Source organism: Pseudoliparis swirei, chromosome 3, assembly GCF_029220125.1.
Source record: "Pseudoliparis swirei isolate HS2019 ecotype Mariana Trench chromosome 3, NWPU_hadal_v1, whole genome shotgun sequence".
Lineage (NCBI taxonomy): Eukaryota > Metazoa > Chordata > Actinopteri > Perciformes > Liparidae > Pseudoliparis > Pseudoliparis swirei.
The window spans coordinates 869,698-890,016 of NC_079390.1; the positions used below are offsets into that span (position 1 = coordinate 869,698).

Consider the following 20,319-nt stretch of genomic DNA (forward strand, 5'->3'; position numbering starts at 1 on the left):
TATTTCTCCCTAAATCTCGAATATTAGAGAACCGTCATCCACATGGCCATAGAAACGTCTAGAGATATCTAGAACAACGCAAGTCTCGCGATAACTCGGTCGAGAAGTCAGTTTGACCACCTTGCTGCTGTACTGTGTGTATATGTCTATGCTGCAGAGACACCGGTAATAGCCAGCCGTGTGGATTATGACTGGAAGTAGCTATACTTAACACTACTTCGCTTGGCTTTTTACCTCACTTTCAGGCGGCACAAATTGTTTGTATTTGTGTCAGTCCAACCGTAGATAACGTTATAGCTAGAAGACGGTCTTATATCGCTGAAGATGTCAGTGGTGGGATTTGACTTGGGCTTTCAAAGCTGCTATGTAGCTGTAGCCCGAGCCGGAGGCATCGAGACAGTCGCTAATGAATACAGCGACAGATGCACGCCGTAAGTACCTATTTAAATACAGGTGTTTATTGGAGTTATGAGTGGATACTTTAAGATGAGAGAGGGGGGTATTTTCTAACGGTTGTGTTTGGGTAAAGTTGATAATGTCACATGCGAACGCAGCTTTTAACCTGCCATAACGGCAGCTATTAAGTTAGATCGGTCTAATCGCTGCCGTTATCTGGACTCGCATCTTTACGGCTAAGATATAATTTCATCATAATTATGTTAGTTAAACGTGTGTAAATGTTTTCTGTGTAAAAAGAACCGCCAGCTAGCGTAATCCTCCGCGCACATAGCCCGTGCTCTTATCCACCATGGACCCCCGCGAGCTAGCAGCCAGTTAGCTTAAGCTACGCGGGTACCGTTACTGCGTGGTTTTGAATGCGGGCTGTCGTTGCCCGGTGAGCGCGAGCGGGCGGTGCTCCCTTCCGCTACACAATCACCATTGTTCAACGTCTCGCAAGGCGAAAAGGTCCCCGACCAACCGGTGTGCGCCGTGTGGTAAATCGCGGGTCTGGCGTTGCGTTCTCGGCGATGACGTCAGCTCGCTGGAATCTTCTAGCAAGTTGTCTCGCGCAGAAGATGTAGCTTAGCTATAACTACTGTTCTTATCGCATTAAAAAAGTGTCGTCATCAAACTTTATTTTTGAATATAGTCTAAGTTCAGCTCATTTGGCTGACATGGTACACTTTGTTCCCACAATGTTGTATTTATTTATATGATCATAATTAATTTCGAGGGGGGACCTTTTAGCGTATTTGTACGGTTTTTCCATGATTAAGATATCAAGGAATAAGGTATCAAGGAGACTTCAGGAGTTGTATAATATGATTGCTATAACACATTTAGTAGACTGTATCCTGTATTTAAAAACCTCGTTTTCTTTGGTGTAATCTCAGCATCTTTAGTGTCATTTATTTTTAGTAAATAAAGTATTTAGTGTTTGCTTTATTTTACTCATTTATTTTGATGTGAGATATTAAAATCCACGAAACCCATTCAGGCCATTTATTAACAATACATAAAGTTATGTTTTGAAAATGTTTTAATACATTTTCGACACATGCGCTGTGCCAAATTGTACTTAATGTATAGTATTTATATACTTTAAGTACATACCATATCTCATATTTAATGTCAGGAAAATAGGGGGCTCTTTAGACTAATAATGCACTTGAATGCAATCAGAAAGTATTTCATATTGAAAACAACATTTAAGCCATTGAAGATGGTCTTTACCAGGCACGTGCACAGACATTTTGGGGGGCAGGTGCTCAAACCAAAAAAAAGGGCACCCATCGCCAAAATGAATTTTCCAAGTTAAGGAGTTGGTTGCTAGCAACACTTGAAACACAGTGTCATGAGAAGACATGAGAGTTGAACAAAATGACATGTTTTCTATTAACAATTACAATTTATTTTCATTTACAAAATAATATGAGCCAAAAATGCCATATAATAAACAACGTACTAACCTCGACCGTTCGGTCATGCCGGGAAATATCAAACTTCTGTAAAAACGTTATAAGGCCTCAATCTGATATTTCCCAGCATGACATCACTCTTGGTTTGTAAGAAGCTATTACAAGTGTTGTTTTTTCTTGCGTTTACTCTTTTCACCCTCTGCAATTACTCAAACAAGATTGATCTTTGTAAAACTGGAACAGACAAAACAAAGAGAAACATGCCACATCAAACAATGTGGCACATGGATAGCACGACACCGAGAGCTATTGTTAGCATAGTTTAGCTGCTCTGTTCTAGCTGTGAATTATTGTGACATTTATAAAATGAATTAATAAATTCAACATACTATCGAAATTGTCTAAATGGCATTTATAAAACAGATCTCTCTCTCTCTCTCTCTCTCTCAAACATACGTCAGTAAACAGCTGGACTAGGCTTTGAAATCACGGATTTCGGGAAATTTTTAGGAAACGTCGGACCAGTTGTGACGTAATATTTTCAGTTGTGGTTAATTTATCACCAAACAACGTCAGGGGACAAACACCGTCATGACTCATGACCTGTTTGTCTGGTGCTGCGGGTCAGAGGAGAAGGAGGTGCACCCGTTTGGTGGCGCGAGGAGCACTGCGCGGAGGAGGAAGTGGAGGAGGGAGGGGCGCGGCGGGGGGAGGGGTCTCGTGAGCGCCGCGGAGCATGTCGGGGAGAAATTCTCACAAGAACTCCAATAAATGCCCCGACAGATATCCAAACACATTTGGGAGGACTTGATGACAGAGACTATTTTTTATTCTTAAATACTTATTAATGAAGAAAAAAAGTGGCTCCAGCTAAAAGGGCCCTTTTCTCATCCAGGGCAAAAGGTGCTTGAGCACCACTAGGGCTCTATCTGTACACGTGCCTGCTCTTTACAGTATTTATTTTTTGTATAGAACGTTTTTACTGATGTTTTTTGACTAACAAATTATTTATAACTGGAGCATTTAGTTGCTTTATTGAATTTATCAATGGCAAGAAAGGTAATACATTTTTAATTAAGTGATACAATATTTTGTGTTTAAAGAAAACAACAAGCAAACACATTAAAAATGGTGACTTGTTGCTTGCTTCCAACACATTAGTAATATCATATCTGGATTTTGCTTCCATGCAGCCACTATCCTGATTTTAAGAACGCTTTTTTTGAAAGAATATTATGATCTGCCTTGGGTGTGTGGACGATTTCACTTTAATCTTAAGAAAGGTCATATTACCCATTAAATTGTGCTTTTTCTTTTTTGAAAAAACAAAACAAACGGCAAGTGTTGCCATGGGAGACGGTCTGTTCTCTTTCTGTGTGCAGGGTGTCCGCGGGTCCTTAAAAAGTCGTAAAGTCTTAAATTGCCTTTCCAAAAAATAAGGCCTTAAAAAGTCTTAAATTGTCTTAAATTCAGATTGGATTGGTCTTAAATTTTTTGGGTGTCATGTCCAGGGGTTTTCCTGGGTCAAAATGGGTCTTCGGTGCTCCCAAAAAATATGTTGGCGCGCGCACCGTCTATTTGTGCAGGTCGGGCTGTTGAGTGATCAGCAGCTGTCCGCTCGGTCCATTCGCGCACCTCACAGTTGCGTATTGACCAGACAAGAAGACACGCTTATCAACTCCAGTGTTTCCCCGATAACAGGGTGAAATCCCCCCCCCCCGCAAACAATTCTCGGCTCGCGCGACAGAGCGATGTGCGCGCCGGCATCGAAGCTGCCGTGATGCGCGCACACGGGTGAGCACCGCGTATTCGGTCCTATCAATCCCCGACAACGTGAAGCATCGGCTACTTTAGAAAACATGGCAGGATGCAAGTTCAACAACGGCTTGAAAAGAACGAGTGTTTCTGGTCACGGTGGGTGAAATGCTTCTGAATCTGCGTTATGTGTCGCGAGACTTTCCAGCGGTGGAATCTCACGTGCAGAGCAAGAAGCACAGAGACTAGCGAAGGCCGCCCGCGGGGCTAGCTCCTGCTCCGCCGCTAGCTGCTGCTCCGCCACTAGCTCCTGCTCCGCCGCTAGCTGCTGCTCCGCCGCCAGCAGCGCGCGGGGCTAGCTCCTGCTCCGCCGCTAGCTCCTGCTCCGCCGCCCGCAACGACGTCAACTACAACGCTGGAGGTCACCGGAGGAAATCCAGCGCCGTGCAACAAAGAGCTCATCACTGAAGACCAACGCTGCAGTGAGTTCTTCATTCTGTTCCACGAGACTCTGGACCAGACCACCGCGAGCAGACAGCTGGACTTCATGTGCTCTCTTGGTGAAATGACCAGGTCCAGTCAGGATCCTGTGGAGCTCATGGGCCATGACACCAGGACCTACTTCAGCACCTCAAAGTAAGTCTAACATAAATATATATGTATTAACTATCCTCATGTATATGAGTATGTGTATCATATAGTTAAGCTTTACTCATGTGTCAAGTTAATAACAGCTATGCATAGGCGCACTACACATTAATTAGACTAATTACAAATAGTTTTAGAATGGTAGTAAGTAGAGTGGTGTTTACCTGTCAATATGTCTACATAGTGTTCACTAGGCTCAAGAGATGGCTCACGTTGCTTAATTTGTAAAAATAGTATTCATTCCTATTTATCCAGTCTGACATTAATCTGAAGTGGTGTCATAAGAGATGTGGTGACTGTTGTTTGGCTAATGTCTGCCTTTTTTCTTTCTTTTTTCCAGGAGAATGGACCAAATGTCAACTGGAAGTTTTTATATTAATACAGTTTGAAAAGGATTGTTTTCCTAGTATATTCACAAAAGCTCAGCAGTAGACATGAACCTGTGCACAAACATCCATCACATAGAGACATGAGAACTCACACTCACTCACCCACACACACATACATTCTATTATGTAAATGAATTTGCATTTTAAAAGCAGCTGGAAATGTTATTTGTTATTTTATGGATTTTTTTTTTGTTCAAAGGGAACTATGTTGCATGTATATTTTAAATATATTTACTTAATTTTAGAGACATTTGTTCATGGGACTTAAATGTTCTGAAAATGTATTAATAAATATAATTTACAACAGCAATGACATTTGTGTTATCCTTTTGCATTACACCATACTGTTCATTTTGAACAGACATCAGTGTGTTTACTTTGAATTAATTAATTTAGATTAATGTATATTTCCATCGTAAATTAGGTCTTAAATTTTATTTAGACGTGGTCTTAAAAAGTCTTAAATTTCACTGGTTTATTCCTGTAGACACCCTGTGTTTGGGTTGGGCAAGTAAATCTGTGGACTTGTTGTCGCGTAACATTTTCGTTTGTTTGTCCTCCAGCTCAGTCCTATCGTTTGGGCCACGCAATCGATCCGTAGGAGCAGCTGCAAAGAGCCAGGTACGATCACTTCACTTCCCCTGGAGACATCAGAAAAGGTGTCAACGTGTAAACTTTTAATTCATTTCATCCTCTTCTTTCCGTCATGTCCAGGTGGTGACCAACTGTCAGAACACGGTGCAGGGCTTCAAGCGGTTCCATAGCAGGGCGTTCTCAGACCCTTATGTCCAGTCGGCCAAGTCTAACCTGGTGTACGACCTGGCGAAGATGCCTTCAGGAGCCACCGGGATAAAAGTAAGCTTAAGGGTGTGTCAGCGCGTAACACGGCAGAGCGATGCGCGTTATGGGAGCGGCGGCGCTGGGCTTAGCCCAGAGGAGTGAAGCAGCGAAATGTGTAGACATAGAAACACTCTCAGACAGAAGCTTGCTGTTACGTGCGCCTGCTGCCAGTCTGACTCCGCTGCTTTGGGTGAATGACGTCACGTGCGACCTGGAGGTGTGAACCACTTGTGTGCCAAATCTTTTATTTTTTTTAATTAACATTCGGGGCTCATTAAAAAACATCCGGGGACGCCACTGAGTCTCACGCTCAATGCGTGACACTTGAGAGCCCTGAGAAAGTTTAATATTAATTATTACACCATTAGACCGCCATTACATTTTTCCTCTCGCGCACCCCCTAGAGACAGCTCGCGCACCCCAGGGGTGCGCCTTCTGGAATCCCTGCCTTAGGGTCATTTTGACCCGAATCAATATTACACCCTCCCCCCGCCTTAGGATTAATTTGACCCAATTCAATGTTTAATGTCGGTGTTCTTTCGGTAGTCAACAAACAAACATAAAGTGCCTCACACTTAAACTTGGAAAACAATATTAATTCTAATAATTTTCTGGAGGTTTTAATTGCTGGCGTCAAATTGAACCCAAAGGGTAAAATATGTTAGTAAATATAAAGGTAACAGGAGGGTGAAACATTGAATCGGGTCAAAATGACCCAAAGGCGGGGGGAGGGTGTAATATTGATTCGGGTCAAAATGACCCTAAGGCAACACAAGGGTTAAGATCAAACTGGCGGCCCTTTTTTTATTAGTATATAGCTATATTTACATTATTACATTACATGTCATTTAGCAGACGCTTTTATCCAAAGCGACTTACAATAATTGCATCAACCTAGAGTACAAACTAAGAACAACAAGAATACAGAAAGTAACATTTCCTCAACATAGTTGAACTACAAAAGTACCATAATAAGAGCTATTTAAGTGCCACTGAAGTGCTAATCTGTGTTTTAATCCAGATATAGTCGGAAAAGGTGTGTTTTCAGTCTCAGGCGGAAGATGTAGAGACTTTCTGCTGTCCTGAGGTCAGTGGGGAGCTCGTTCCACCACTGAGGAGCCAGGACAGCAAACAGTCTGGATTTAGAGTGATTAGCTCGAAGTGCAGGAGTCACAAGTCGATTGGCTGTTGCCGAGTTATTTATAAGCCATTAAAACAATTTGCCTCGAGAATAATCGTCTTCCAAAATGTCCCTCGCCTCTAGATCATGTACATGGAGGAGGAGAGGGTGTTCAGCATCGAGCAGGTCACCGGCATGCTGCTCACCAAGCTGAAGGAGACGGCCGAAAATGCACTGAAGAAACCAGTAGCAGACTGCGTCATCTCGGTAAGCCCGTTGCCGTCAGCGGGGTGTCTGAGAATCTATAAAACCTTCTGAAACGGAGCCGTCAGGACGCTGCTTTCAATTTCTTGTGGAAATCTGCTTCTGGATGTTCTTTGGCTTTTTTCTGTGGCAACACATCTGATCTCATTGGCTTTAAATGTCTAACGGCGGTTCATTTACTTGTTGGATCACTCCACATTGCTTATTTAAAGATGGGTTGTTAAGAGACATGTGATTCCCTTCACTTCCTGCACTTTACGCGATGGAAGATGCCTCCAAGGTGTTTGTGCATTGCCACCTGTTCATGTCACATTTTGAGCTCCGAGCACTTCACCAGATGTCTTTTCTGAACGCTTGATTTCCTCTCCTGCACTTTGCGCTCCACATATGAATTCAGCCAACAGCATCTGTTATGTAATGTTACAGATCTCACTCGGGGAGGCGGTTACTTCCACTGGGCCTAAATCTACAGTATGCATCAGCCCTGGTGATGGATAAGATGTTATCATTACTGTGGCCAAGAGCTAAATTTAGACCTTTTCCACACAGAGATGTTTTGGCACAGATGATGCGAGCGATTCATTCATCCAATGTGTTCAAAGTGATCATTTACAGAGAAGGAATTAAGGATATCTTTTACCATTTTGATATATTTGGCATGTAATCAATACCTCAAAGCACAGGTGTCAAACACAAGGCCCGCCACATCATTTTATGTGGTCCCTGACAGCTTGAAAGACACATGATCACCTTTTCTTAAAGACATTTAAAAAAAATATCCCGTGCTTTTATTTTGAAGGTTTCAAATTAAATGTATTTATGTTATAATATTAGATGCATTTTAATTTGATGTGGCCCCTGGTGGCTTGAAAGACACATGATCACCTTTTCTTAAAGAAATGTAAGTAAAATATCCCATGCTTTTATTTTGAAGGTTTCAAATCAAATGGATTTATGTGACTATATTAGATACATTTTCTCATGTACAATATTTCTATACTCAAATAAACAATAATCAAATGCGAAGAGAGTTTTTTAACAATAAGTTGGAGGAGTTTATATGTTTCAGTTACAACCTTTGAGGGCGGCCATGACGCTGAACATGAGTTTGACGCCCCTGTCTTACAGTGATACCACGTGTGTATAGTTGTATTTATTACAGATGGTTGCAGTCCAATCCCTCATCTGCATCGTTTCCCCCCCGCTCAGGTCCCGAGTTATTTCACTGACACAGACAGGAGGTCTGTCATGGACGCAGCGCAGATCGCCGGCCTCAACTGTCTGCGGCTAATGAACGAGACCACTGCAGGTACGTTGAGACGCACGACTCACCGCTACCAATCACAAGTTTTTAGACGATTATAACGTTGTAAAAATACAGCGCATGCTATTTTGTGAGACACGTATGTTGTTTATTTCCTGTATGAAGAAAGCTTTAAGAAAGTTTACCATTTCTCACTCAGTACAGGGTTTGTACGCTCATGGAAAACCTGGAAGTCTTGGATTTTTAAAAATCCCCAAAGTTTTGGAAAAGTCATGGAAATGTTGTTATAATCACATGTTCATTTACGCCGAGTTTGAAATAATTAATATGATTTTTAAATAAAGACGCTCAAAATATAAGCCGGCGTACGCTCTCAATACGCAACATTTTCAAAAATGTTCATGTTTATACCGAGATTTTAGTTTGGTCATGGAAATTTGATTTAAAGTCCTGGAAATCCATTGGTCAAAATTTGTAAGAACCCTGTAAGTATATGACAAACTAATTGCTGAGCAAGGCTACCCTGGTTTGAGTTCTAAATGTAAATATATATAATATAGCTACAGCATATATTTATAAACTTACTGAAACTTTGTGTTTTAGTGTGTGACTTCCCATCATAAAGCTGAGCCGACATGTTATCTCTGTATTTTACCTTTTCCATAGTTGTTGTGTATTTTATTGTCAATCAAATCAAATACAAGACAATATTATCCTATATAATATACAAAACAGAAAGACTGAGAAGGTATAGGTAGAAGCAAAAAATGCTTATATATTCCTATCCTAAATTATTATCAAATAAATCAGAAAATTAATATCAAATAAAGAAGAAGGAAAAATATATATGCATACATATACACACATACATACAGACACACTTCCACATACATCTTCCATATAAATACATTTCAATCACATTTATAACTCTCAAGAATTGTTTTATAAATAATTCCCTTGCAAACCAAAAAGGAGTTAACCATTCTTACATCCATTTCATCATTATGGAATAATGATGAAATGTCCATAATGATGAAATGGTACTAACAGCAGGTTATTCCGTTGGTCTCAGTGACTCTGGCGTACGGCATCTACAAGCAGGACCTGCCGGCTGCGGAGGAGAAGCCCCGGGTCGTGGTGTTCGTGGACGTGGGCCACTCGGGGTACCAGGTGTCCATCTGCGCCTTCAACAAGGGAAAGCTCAAGGTGAGGAATGAATAATGGCTGCCCCAAAAAAGTTGTTGACTTCCCTCCTCGTGAGGGCGTAGATGGAGCCGGACGGTAGGCAGAACTGCCTCGCGAGGCTTTGTAATTATTTGTTTATGGTTATAATTCTTGTGTATAAAGAAAGATGAAATTTATGAGCTGAAAAGCAAATTTAACCCAAATGTTGCACACGTTATTAGGAATGCCACGGAGTTGTTGTTGTTTGTTCTTTTGTCGTTATTTCAGTCCCGCTGTTCTAGAAGCGATCAAGCAGGGTTCGTACGGTCATGGAAAACCTGGGAAAGTCATGGAATTTTTTAATGGTCATTTCCAGTCCTGGAAAACGACAAAAGAAAACCGATTTATAATCGTACCGTCATCTTTCTGCTTCTTTTTTCAACCAAGAAATTGAGATAACGGAGATAACAGATGGATCCTCGTAGCTCTTAATTCTCTCTCCTCCCCCCCCCCCACACACACGTGTAGTTGACTTGAAGGTTGACAAACAGACGGTGGATGTATTGGATTTAAGAAAAACACTATCTTCAACGCAATTTTATTTTATTGATTCAACATTTTAGATTCATTTTAGATTCCTTCCTAAACGAAGGTTGTGAAATTGAAATATCTGTATTTAAAAGATGGGTCACAAAAAGTCTATCCTCAAAACCGAAGCATACATAAAGTAATATCAGGGTTCACACGGTCATGGAAAACCTGGAAAAGTCCTGGAATTTAAAAAAATGTTATTTCCATGCCTGGAAAAGTCCGTGAAGTAAAATTTAATTTCCAAAAATTTGAGAAGTCCTGGAAATCTGTTAAATTCATATGTTAATTTACAAAGTTTGATTAAAAGAATAAACATGTCTTTAAATATTAATCATTTTAATCAAACCATTATCTCATTCATTTGTGTCATTTAAGGTTTATAGAGATTTCACAAAATGTTTGGTCATGAAAATTTGGTTTAAAGTCCCGAAAGTCCCTCGGTCCACACTTGTATGACCCCCGAGTATAAAACACTCCTCCACCGCCGTCTCCTCCCTCAGATCCTGGCCACGGCCTTCGACTCCGAGCTGGGCGGGAAGGCCTTCGACGACATCCTGGTCCAACACTTCTGTGACGAGTTTGGGAAAAAGTACAATCTGGACGTGAAGACCAAGCCGCGGGCGCTGGTCCGGCTGCAGCAGGAGTGCGAGAAGCTCAAGAAGCTGATGAGCGCCAACTCCTCCGACCTGCCGCTCAACATCGAGTGCTTCATGAACGACATCGACGTCTCCGGGAAACTCAACAGGTGAGAAGATGCAACTTTACTCGAGTAATTGAGAGGATGAAGAGTTAAAGGGGGCTTGAGAAACAATATAATTGATGGTGTTTATTGATTACGAGTTGTCTTTTCTCATTACCGGTGTCTGGATGTGATCGAGCTGCTACAGATGAGCGTTGCTATACTTAGACGTGACTCCTGCTACTCGGTGTGTGCGAGTGTATTAATAACCTTGACCGTGTGTCCCCAGAGGTCAGTTTGAGGAGATGTGTGCGGGGCTGCTGGCCAAAGTCGAGGGTCCCCTGCGCAGCGTCATGGAACAAGCCAGTGAGTGCATCTCGACTTTATTAGCAACTGGACTTCCCCCGTCAACACGTGTCCTCCCCCCCCCCTCACAGGGTTACCTCCCCGCTGCCGCCTCCCTTTAATCACGCCTCGCTGTCTCATATGGTGAATAATGAAGAGAGGGATATTAAGGGATGGATAATAAATGGCAAAAGAAGCATGTCGTGGTGTTAAATGTATCTATTTAATTTTTATATTATCCCTCTTATTACATGGCTTCTTACTAAAGAAATACATAACGTTACACTGACGTTATTTGATGGCGTCAGCTAAAAAAACCCAAAATATATACATTTTATTAAGAGAATATATCCTTAAACTTTCTGCAAACACACGTTTCCTTCTGCGCCTGGTCCCAGAGTGTTAACACACCTGTGTTGTGTCATCCTCGTCTTCTGCTTCCTGTCATCCAGAGCTGAAGAAGGAAGACGTCTATTCGTTGGAGATTGTGGGCGGGGCCTCCAGAATCCCGTCCATCAAAGAGCGAATCAGCAAATTCTTCGGCAAGGAGCTGAGCACCACGCTGAACGCGGACGAGGCCGTGGCCAGAGGCTGCGCTCTGCAGGTACGGCTCACCTGTACACGACTCACCTGTCACGGCTCACCTGTACACGACCGGCACTTTGCACACTTACTGTTTTGCATGTGCACGTGCATAATGTTTAATGATGCAACTTATTTGTCGTCATTCCAGGATTTTTATTCATTTGTTTTTGTCCTTTTTATATACATCAGGGTTCGTACGATCATGGAACACCTGGAAAAGTCACGGAATTTTAGAATGTTTATGTCAAGGCCTGGAAAAGTCCTTGAAAAAACAATTTAATCCAAAAAGTTTTGGAAAAGTCCTGTAAATGTGTTATATTCAGGGGTCGTACCTTCATGGAAAACCTGGAAAAGTCATGGAATTTAAAAATAGTAATTTCCAGGCCTGTAAAAGTCCTTGAAAAAAATATAATCACAAAAGTTTTGCAAAAGTCCTGAAAATTATGTTATATTCAAATGTTAATTTACACAGTTTGATTTAAAGAATAAACATTTATATTCATATTTATTCTTTTAATCAAACTATTGTCGTTTAAGGTATAAACTCGTGTATACACGGAGATTTCACAAAATGTTTGGTCATGGAAATTTGGTTTAAAAAACAAAAACATGATGGCAACAACTCCACAAATGTATAAACAATCTAGCTTTTCGTTTTCTCTTTTTATAAATTGAATATTTGGGTTTGATGCTGAATTTCTTGCTGCTAGTCAGAAAAAGAAAACGACTTCAATGCAACAGTTTGATGGTTATTTCTTTCCCGCTCCGCAGTGCGCCATCTTGTCTCCAGCATTCAAAGTCCGGGAGTTCTCCATCACGGACATCGTCCCCTACTCCATCTCTCTGAAGTGGAATTCGGCTGCAGAGGAGGGACTGAGGTAGGATCTCTGGAGGGTTTACTTCATGTCTGAACCTCACTGAATGAATGAGTGTTTTTATTTCAATCAGCAAAATATAAAAACCTGGGAAAGTCATGGAATTAAAAAAAAAAAGATTATTTCCAGGCCTCAAAGTCCTTGAAAAAAAATGAAATCCCAAAAGTTTAGGAAAAAGTCATGAAAGTGTGTTATATTCATTTATATCTTCATTTACACTGAGTTTATAATAAAAAATATATATAATATATATATTTTAAATAATATATTTTTAAAACTTTCATACTCGCAGAGCAATTTAATACATTTTTATTTTAATTAAACTACTGTCTCATTCATTCAAGGTTATTTATATACTGTATGCTTTGGAATTGTTATTGTTAGTTTAAATTCGACATTTTCGCACTTTTTCTTGTCTGCACCGAAATTTCACAAACTGTTTGATCATGGAAATTTGGTTTTAAAGTCCTGGACACCCATTGGTCCACATGTGGATGACCTCTGCCTCTGTTATTATGGCTGTTCTTTATGTCATAGTTCTCACTGATAGTCTCACGGCTAAAATACTCTACAGTCATCGTAATAATGAGTGTTGTATTTAAGTAGCACTCAATAATAAAATATAACTGCACTCCTCGTACCCAAACTTGCAGCTAAGACGAGTGAATTCTTTTTTAAATTTTTTTATTACGTCCAGTTTCATTCACATTTTACTCGATCATTTTAAAATCCCAACTCGCGTCCCGCAATGCAAAATATTTTCTGAGATGGTTCACCTTCCGTTTGCTCATTAACCTCCTGCCCGCCGTGTTTCCCAGTGACTGTGAGGTCTTCCAGAAGAACCACGCTGCTCCCTTCTCCAAAGTGTTGACCTTCTTCCGGAAAGAGCCCTTCACCCTCGACGGTTACTACAACAACCCCAAGGAGCTGCCCTACCCCAACAGCGCCATAGGTACGCACCTTCACCCTGGAATGAAAAAACTCTAACTTTCAAGTTTATTTCTGGGAAACTTTTGTATTTTTATTAATTCAAGACACTTCATTTACTTTGAGGTTTACGTTAGATCTGTTTACGTTGCTCCTGCTCTAACCGTGTACCCCCCCCTCCCCAGGCCAGTTCCTGGTCCAAAACGTGGTCCCTCAGGCGTCTGGGGAGAGCTCCAAAGTCAAGGTGAAGGTTCGGGTCAACGTCCACGGCATGTTCAGCGTGTCGAGCGCCTCGCTCATAGAGGTCCTGAAGGTCGCCGAGGGGGAGGAGCCCATCGAGACGGACCAGCCGGGGAAAGAAGAGGAGGTGTGTACTTCTCGTGTTTGCACATGAGTGGTGGTTTACGGGTGTGGTGAAAGAGAGAGAGAGACAAAGAGAGAGAGAGACATGTTTTATTTGTACGCTGTTTGCTTTGTTTCACCTCAGATAGCGTTCACACATTCAGTCGGACCACGCCTCGGTTCTTTTATTTCAGTAAAGTCATCGCAATGGAATTTAGATGTCTTGCCTCAACAAGAAGACTGAATTGAGTTGCCAATGCCTCTTTTGTTATTTAGATTGACTTTTGTTGTTGTTGTTGCTTGTCACCATTTGCGCTCCAGAGCCAACTGTTTAACCTTTCCCCCAAAGTACTGCATCAAGTGTTCTGATTTTATTGCCACTCAAACAACTGAGTTAAAACGCAATCAAATACTATGTGTGTGTGTGTGTATATATATATATAAGAATTATATATATATATTAAAAATATATATATATTAAAATTGTATATATAAATATATATTTCTTTTCTTTTAAATAGAGATATATAAAATCTAAAAATATATTTTAAAAAGAATATATATATATATATATTAAAATGTATATATATAAATATATATTTATTTTTCTTTTAAATATTATATATATATATATTTCTCTTAAATATATTTATATATATTTTAAAAACATATATATATATATAACAAAATAATTGCATATATATATATAATGTACAGCTGACACTGGCTTTGACCAGCCTGCAAAATGCGATAATGTATTATCTTTAAAACAATTGATGTGTTTTGTGTTTCATTGTGTTCCCGTGCGTCAGAACAAAATGCTCGTGGACCAGGAGGATCATAAAGTCCAGGTTGGCGACAACGGAGACAACAAATCGGAGGTGGAGGAGATGGAGGTATGTGCTGGGCTTAAAGGCAAACGACATTATGCTCATACATCTTAGATATTATACATGCAGTGTTTCCCCTAGGTTTACAGCTTCGGGGGGGGGGGGGGAACAAACACCTATAGTTGGTGCTTTTGCCAACTTAAAAATAAAAATTGGAAAAGTTAACATTTATAGATGCTCGACAGTTAAATGCAGTATAAGAATTCTTTAACACATTTTATGCGAGAAAAATAATTCATTGTCAATATAGCGATCACATAAGGCGAAGCAAAAAATGTGATGAACATGTACAGAAGAAGCTTATTGGGCTTGTCAAAATAGGTGCAGCCTAACAGATTAGCTAGTTGATGTGGTTAGGGTACTTAAAATGTATTAAATATATAGCCGTTTCATGCTTTATTAGCCAGTACAAGCACTTGATCGCCCCACAGCAAAACAAAACGAGTGCAGGTATGTGTGAGTCATCACGTTTTATCATTATAAAACGCTGCAATGAGCTTTCACTACAACTCTATTTAAAACAGGGTTGCAGGCTTGATACAGCCTCGCTCAATGTTGAGCTCTTATTTTGAAGGGCAACAGCAGGAACGCAGATTTCAGGGGGGCGGACGGTGATTACAGGGGGGAGGGGTGATTTCAGGGGGGCCGGGGGCGATTTTAGAGGCGGGGGGTGATAACGGGGTCGGTTGTGATTTCAGGGGAGCGGGGGGTGATTTGGGGCCTTCACCTTGTTATAATGTTAGGGGGAAACACTGACATGGCAGAATCACACCGGCTTTGTTGACATCCTTCTTTCCCTATTGTTGTGCTAAGAGAGAAGGAAGTAAACAAAGGAATACAGCGTGGAGAAAGGAAACCGCTGAAGCACACGTTACATATTTATACTTATGTCATAGTTTAACCTTTCTATTCGCGCAGGTTTCAATTATTTCCATCTCCTTTTCTTTTTTCAGACGACAGAAGACGGCAAGCAGGCGAAGAAGACGGACCAGCCGCCGCAGGCCAAGAAGCCCAAAGTGAAGACGAAGACTGTGGAGCTGCCCGTCGAGAACCATCTGCACGGCCAGCTGTCGGACGACGTCCTCAACATGTCCGTGGAGAACGAGGTAATGTTCTAGAAACCACCGCCGACGTCTCGGGGAAAGGTTTACTTTATAATTTATTTATTATTAATTGAGAGAAAAGATTTTCTTTATAATTTATTTATTATTAATGGAGAGAAAAGGTGTTCGTTATAATTTATGTCCATGATGTAATAACTCTGCTTTCTCTATCTCATGAATAACGACCTCATATTCTAAAACGTCTTCCACATCGTTGTTTAATATTTATAACAGAGGTGGATTCATATTTCCTCCATCTTTTTTAGAGCTTTCTAACTTCTCTATTTAAATACTTCACAGGTTTATTACATTTAAATACCACGACATGTCACATTTCACCAATTGTTGTTTTTTCATATTTTATGATGCAGAATCAAATATGATAAAGTTACATTAAAATGTGATTATTTGGATAAGATATTCCTTTATTAATCCCACAGTGGGGACGTGTCAGGATCACAGCAGCGGGTGCACATTAGAGCATTAATAAAAATAAAAGATGAAAATAAAACTCAATACTAAATATACAGAGGAAACAAAATATATACACAAGGCTGTAAAGCAGTGGTCCCCAAACTACGGCCCGCGGGCCGAATCCGGCCCGCCTCCCCATTTGGACCGGCCCCCTGAACAATACCAGAGACGCGTTCTGATTTATTATTTTTTTCACCTGGCCCGCTGCCGTTGAGATTGCAGTGAGACGCGGAAAAAATGTGGAGTGGTGCTCTTCGCAATAGAACATCTTTGATGGGACGTGTCGCGTCTCGGCCAATCAGTGTTCAGATGTCCACAGCGTTTGGGAAGTTAGGTTAGCTTGAATGTTAGTCCGCTACATCTGCTGCTGTCACGCTGCACGGTGTAGCGATGCTAACAAAGTACATTAAAAACGATGTGATTTAGCATATTTTTAGTGCCGATACTTAATTAAAAGAGCGATCAGAGCGCACGCGCTGCTCCGCTCCGTTAAAGTTGTGCGCGCATCGCTCAGCCGTGATGCGCGCACACAGGTGAGCACATTCTCACTAGCACACCCCCCCCCCCCCCCCCCCCCCGGCTGGCCCTCCAGCAGCCAAGGCAAACGTTATGTGGCCCTCTTAGGAAAAAGTTTGGGGACCCCTGCTGTAAAGCATCCAGAAAATACACGGCCGGTCAGAAGTTGTAGAACTTTTCCCCAGTTTTTATTGAAATGTGAACAGTGAATAACCTGAAATAGAACAAAGTCAGCTGCAAACAAAGTTTAGGTTACCAAAAAGTTTTAAATAATGTACATTTCAGAGTTCTATATAAAGTAAAGGGTTAACAACAAGCAGCTGGAAGAACTTTCTGAACTGTATTTGATTTCCATTGTAGAAAGTCAGCTCTACGAGTGTGTTCGGCTGTTATATTAAACATTTAAATTACATTTAGTTAAACAAAACCATTCCATCATTTATTTATTTCTATCTCCAATGCTTTAATCTCAGAGTACGTTGAGAAATTAAACTGCTTACATTTCAATAAAACCTGGAGGAATTGAGTTGTTCTCAAACTTTTAGACCGGTCATGTAGAATTAAATATTTATTAATTATGGTCCATCCTCAAGTGTTTTTAAAAATGTGCATGCACTTCCACTGACGGCCACCGTGTCACTCCTCCAGGGGAAAATGATCATGCAGGACAAGCTGGAGAAGGAGAGGAACGACGCAAAGAACAACGTAGAAGAGTACGTGTACGACATGAGGGATAAGCTGCATGGCGCCCTGGAGAAGTTTGTGAATGAGGCCGTGAGTATCCGGCGCACGAGAGACATTCATCTTCACCGACATCCAGACCTACGGTGTGTATTTAAACGTTTTGTTCTGGTGTGTAGGACCGTGACATATTCTCCTTGAGGCTGGAGGACACAGAGAACTGGCTGTATGAAGACGGAGAGGACCAGCTGAAACAAGTGTACATCGACAGGCTGACTGAACTCAAGGTCCAGACGCTTCCCAGGGAAATGCACTCAACCCTTTAAGGAAGACGGGAGACTGACAGGGATTTGACCCCCTGATTACAAGAGATACTACACTCCTATACTGCTATCATAGAAAGATGATATTTAGAGTCCAAGTGTTTTGGTTTATTCTGTCACGATAAATGAGCCAGTATGTTTTGTCTTCTGACTAAATGTGTTTTTCTAGTTATTTTTTATTTTATTCTATTTATTTTTTAATCGTTTTTTGAAAAACGTAATTTTTTAATAGTTTTTATCGATTTATTTTATATATTTAAAAAAATAGTTTTTATTTATAAAAAAAACATTTTGATTATTATTTGTTGTATTAATGAATTTATTTTATTTAAAAAATATATATAATAAAAAAAACAATTTTAAAAATGTATTTATTTAATGTAATTTTTTTATTAGAATATATTTTCGATTTTCAATATTTTCCTCTGCAGAAAATGGGCAAGCCAATTTACGAGAGATATATTATTATTATTACATATATTATTTATTTATTTTATAGATAAAAAAAAAATATTGTTTCCCCTAATTTTAATTTATTTAATTATTTTTTTAGTATTATTATATATATTTTATATATTTTAAAAAATGACCAATTAAAAAAAGCATTTTTTTCAATTTAAATTTCTTTCTTTCTGCAGAAAATGGGCCAGCCAATTTACGAGAGATATATTATTTATTTATTTTATAGATTTAAAAAAATATTTTTTTCCCTAATTGTAATTTATTTAATGATTTTATTTTATTTATTATATATATATTATTTATTTTATATATTTTAAAAAATTACCAATTAAAAAAAGCATTTTTTTCAATTTTTCAATTTAAATTTCTTTCTTTCTGCAGAAAATGGGCCAGCCAATCTACGAGAGGTATTTGGAAGCCGAGGAGAGACCGAAAGCTTTCCAGGAGCTCGGCAGACTGGTCCAGATGTACATGAAGATCATTGAAGCCTACAAGGCGAAGGTAACCCGACTCACCTGGAGCAACCGGAGGCGGGGTCACTATCAGTTTAATGTGGTTCTGTGAGGACAGACGGACGTCATGACGACTCTGCTTCTCCCCAACAGGACGAGCTGTACGATCATCTGGACGAGCTGGAAGTGACTCGGGTGGAAAAGGAGGTGAAGGAGGCCATGAACTGGATGAACAGCAAGATGAACGAGCAGAACAACCAGGACCTCACCCTGGACCCAGTTGTCACCGTCGGAGAGATCCAGGCCAAGATAAAGGTAGAGAGAGAGAGAGGTAGAGAGAGGTAGAGAGATCCAAGATAAAGGTAGAGAGGTAGAGAGAGATCCAAGATAAGGGGAGATAAATATATATATATATATATATATCCAAGATAAAGGTACAGAGATCCAAGATAAAGGGAGATATATATATATATAAATTATCAAAGATAAAGGTACTGAAATAATATATTATATGATATATATATATTATCACTTTCAATACCTTTATCTTGGATCATTTGTATATATATTTAATAAAATATATATATCACTCAGTACCTTTATCTTGGATTATTTACATATACACACCAATCCAAGATAAAGGATGAGTGATCGGTTGGAGAAATCCACTTAGTTTAGTTTTTAAAAGTTAGTGAACGAAACTAAAACCTGAATCAAGTGAGCAAAACTTTTCTTTATTAACGCCTCCTTCCTCCTCCTCCTTCCTCCTGCTTCCCCGTACAGGAGCTCTACTCGGCCTGTAACCCCGTGGTGTCCAAACCGAAGCCCAGGGTGGAGCCCCCCAAGGAGGAGAAGACGGACAACGGGCCCGTGAACGGCCAGGAGGAAACCGGGCCCAGCGACTTGGACATAGCCCCGTCCGCGGCGGGCATGGAGCAAGGAGCGGCGGAGAGCAAGCTCCCGGAAATGGACATGGACTAAACGCCACGGCTGCACGCCGTCTGTCCTGCTGCGCGCAACCGACTGTCGTTCTCCCGAGGGTTTCGTGCAGAGGACAGCGTCCCAAATTCATCGTGTTCGTCGGCCTCGTCGGCATGTCGCGTCTCCTTTTTTTCTTTTGACGAATAAAAAAAAATATATTGCATCCTATTAATATTGAATAGACGAAGAAAGCGATCGGCGTCGTGCGGGAACTGCTTTCTGCGTGTTGCTTTCACGGCCGTTATGTTCAAAGATGTGTTCAGGATCTCCCCGGCACATCTACGCTAAGAGCGTCTGATTTTAAGAATCGTTAGCAAAGTGGCCGCGCAGAAGAAAACTAGCAACACACACACGAGTCGTGATAATGTAAAATATAATATGTTTAAATAGGTCCAGAGGCATGTGTAAAAGAACACAGATTCCAAGTTGTACATGACTTCAAGTAACTAACGGCTGGTTTATGATGTATTTAGTTTCAAGTTGAGGCGTTTTTATGAGTTAACTTGTCTTGTATGTGGACACTAGGTACTATGAGTTTCTGTCATGCAGTATTTCATTGTTTTGGCTTTTCTCATTCAAAAAGCAAAAAAAGGTCTGTTTTGGTTCTCTGGTAGCATTGTACTGTTTTTTCTTCTTCTACTAATTTAACAGTTTGAACGGTTGTCCGGGGGCTGCTGTTGTTGCCGCATCACCAAAAAAAAGCAAAAATAAATCTTGGAACAAAACAATGAAGAGACTGTTTTGTGTTATTTGTGGAATAGTCCCAACATGATTACTATTAGTGAGAGCA

The 20,319-nt window shown here is 40.4% G+C and overlaps 1 protein-coding gene and 1 long non-coding RNA gene across 3 annotated transcripts; both read left to right on the forward strand.

Moving 5' to 3' along the window:
* The first annotated feature begins 177 nt into the window (after positions 1–177).
* Positions 178–20,261, forward strand: hspa4a (heat shock protein 4a). 2 transcript variants are annotated; one of them, XM_056442904.1, is made up of 19 exons: positions 178–431; positions 5,215–5,272; positions 5,366–5,506; positions 6,756–6,878; positions 8,085–8,184; positions 9,212–9,345; positions 10,395–10,639; positions 10,863–10,939; positions 11,371–11,522; positions 12,275–12,381; positions 13,197–13,330; positions 13,491–13,672; positions 14,460–14,543; positions 15,491–15,643; positions 17,279–17,404; positions 17,491–17,598; positions 18,478–18,597; positions 18,702–18,863; positions 19,332–20,261. In XM_056442904.1, exons 1-19 carry the CDS (start codon positions 325–327, stop codon positions 19,527–19,529), a joined length of 2,511 nt encoding a protein of 836 aa, XP_056298879.1. In that variant the 5' UTR covers positions 178–324; the 3' UTR covers positions 19,530–20,261. The 2 variants fall into 2 exon arrangements, with proteins under 2 accessions (XP_056298879.1, XP_056298887.1); XM_056442912.1 differs by lacking the exons at positions 18,478–18,597; positions 18,702–18,863; positions 19,332–20,261 and adding an exon at positions 18,273–18,458.
* LOC130211956 (uncharacterized) lies at positions 3,429–4,966 on the forward strand. The gene is made up of 2 exons (XR_008835212.1): positions 3,429–4,250; positions 4,603–4,966. It is a non-coding gene; the product is annotated as an uncharacterized LOC130211956 (long non-coding RNA).
* Positions 20,262–20,319: the final 58 nt, after the last annotated feature.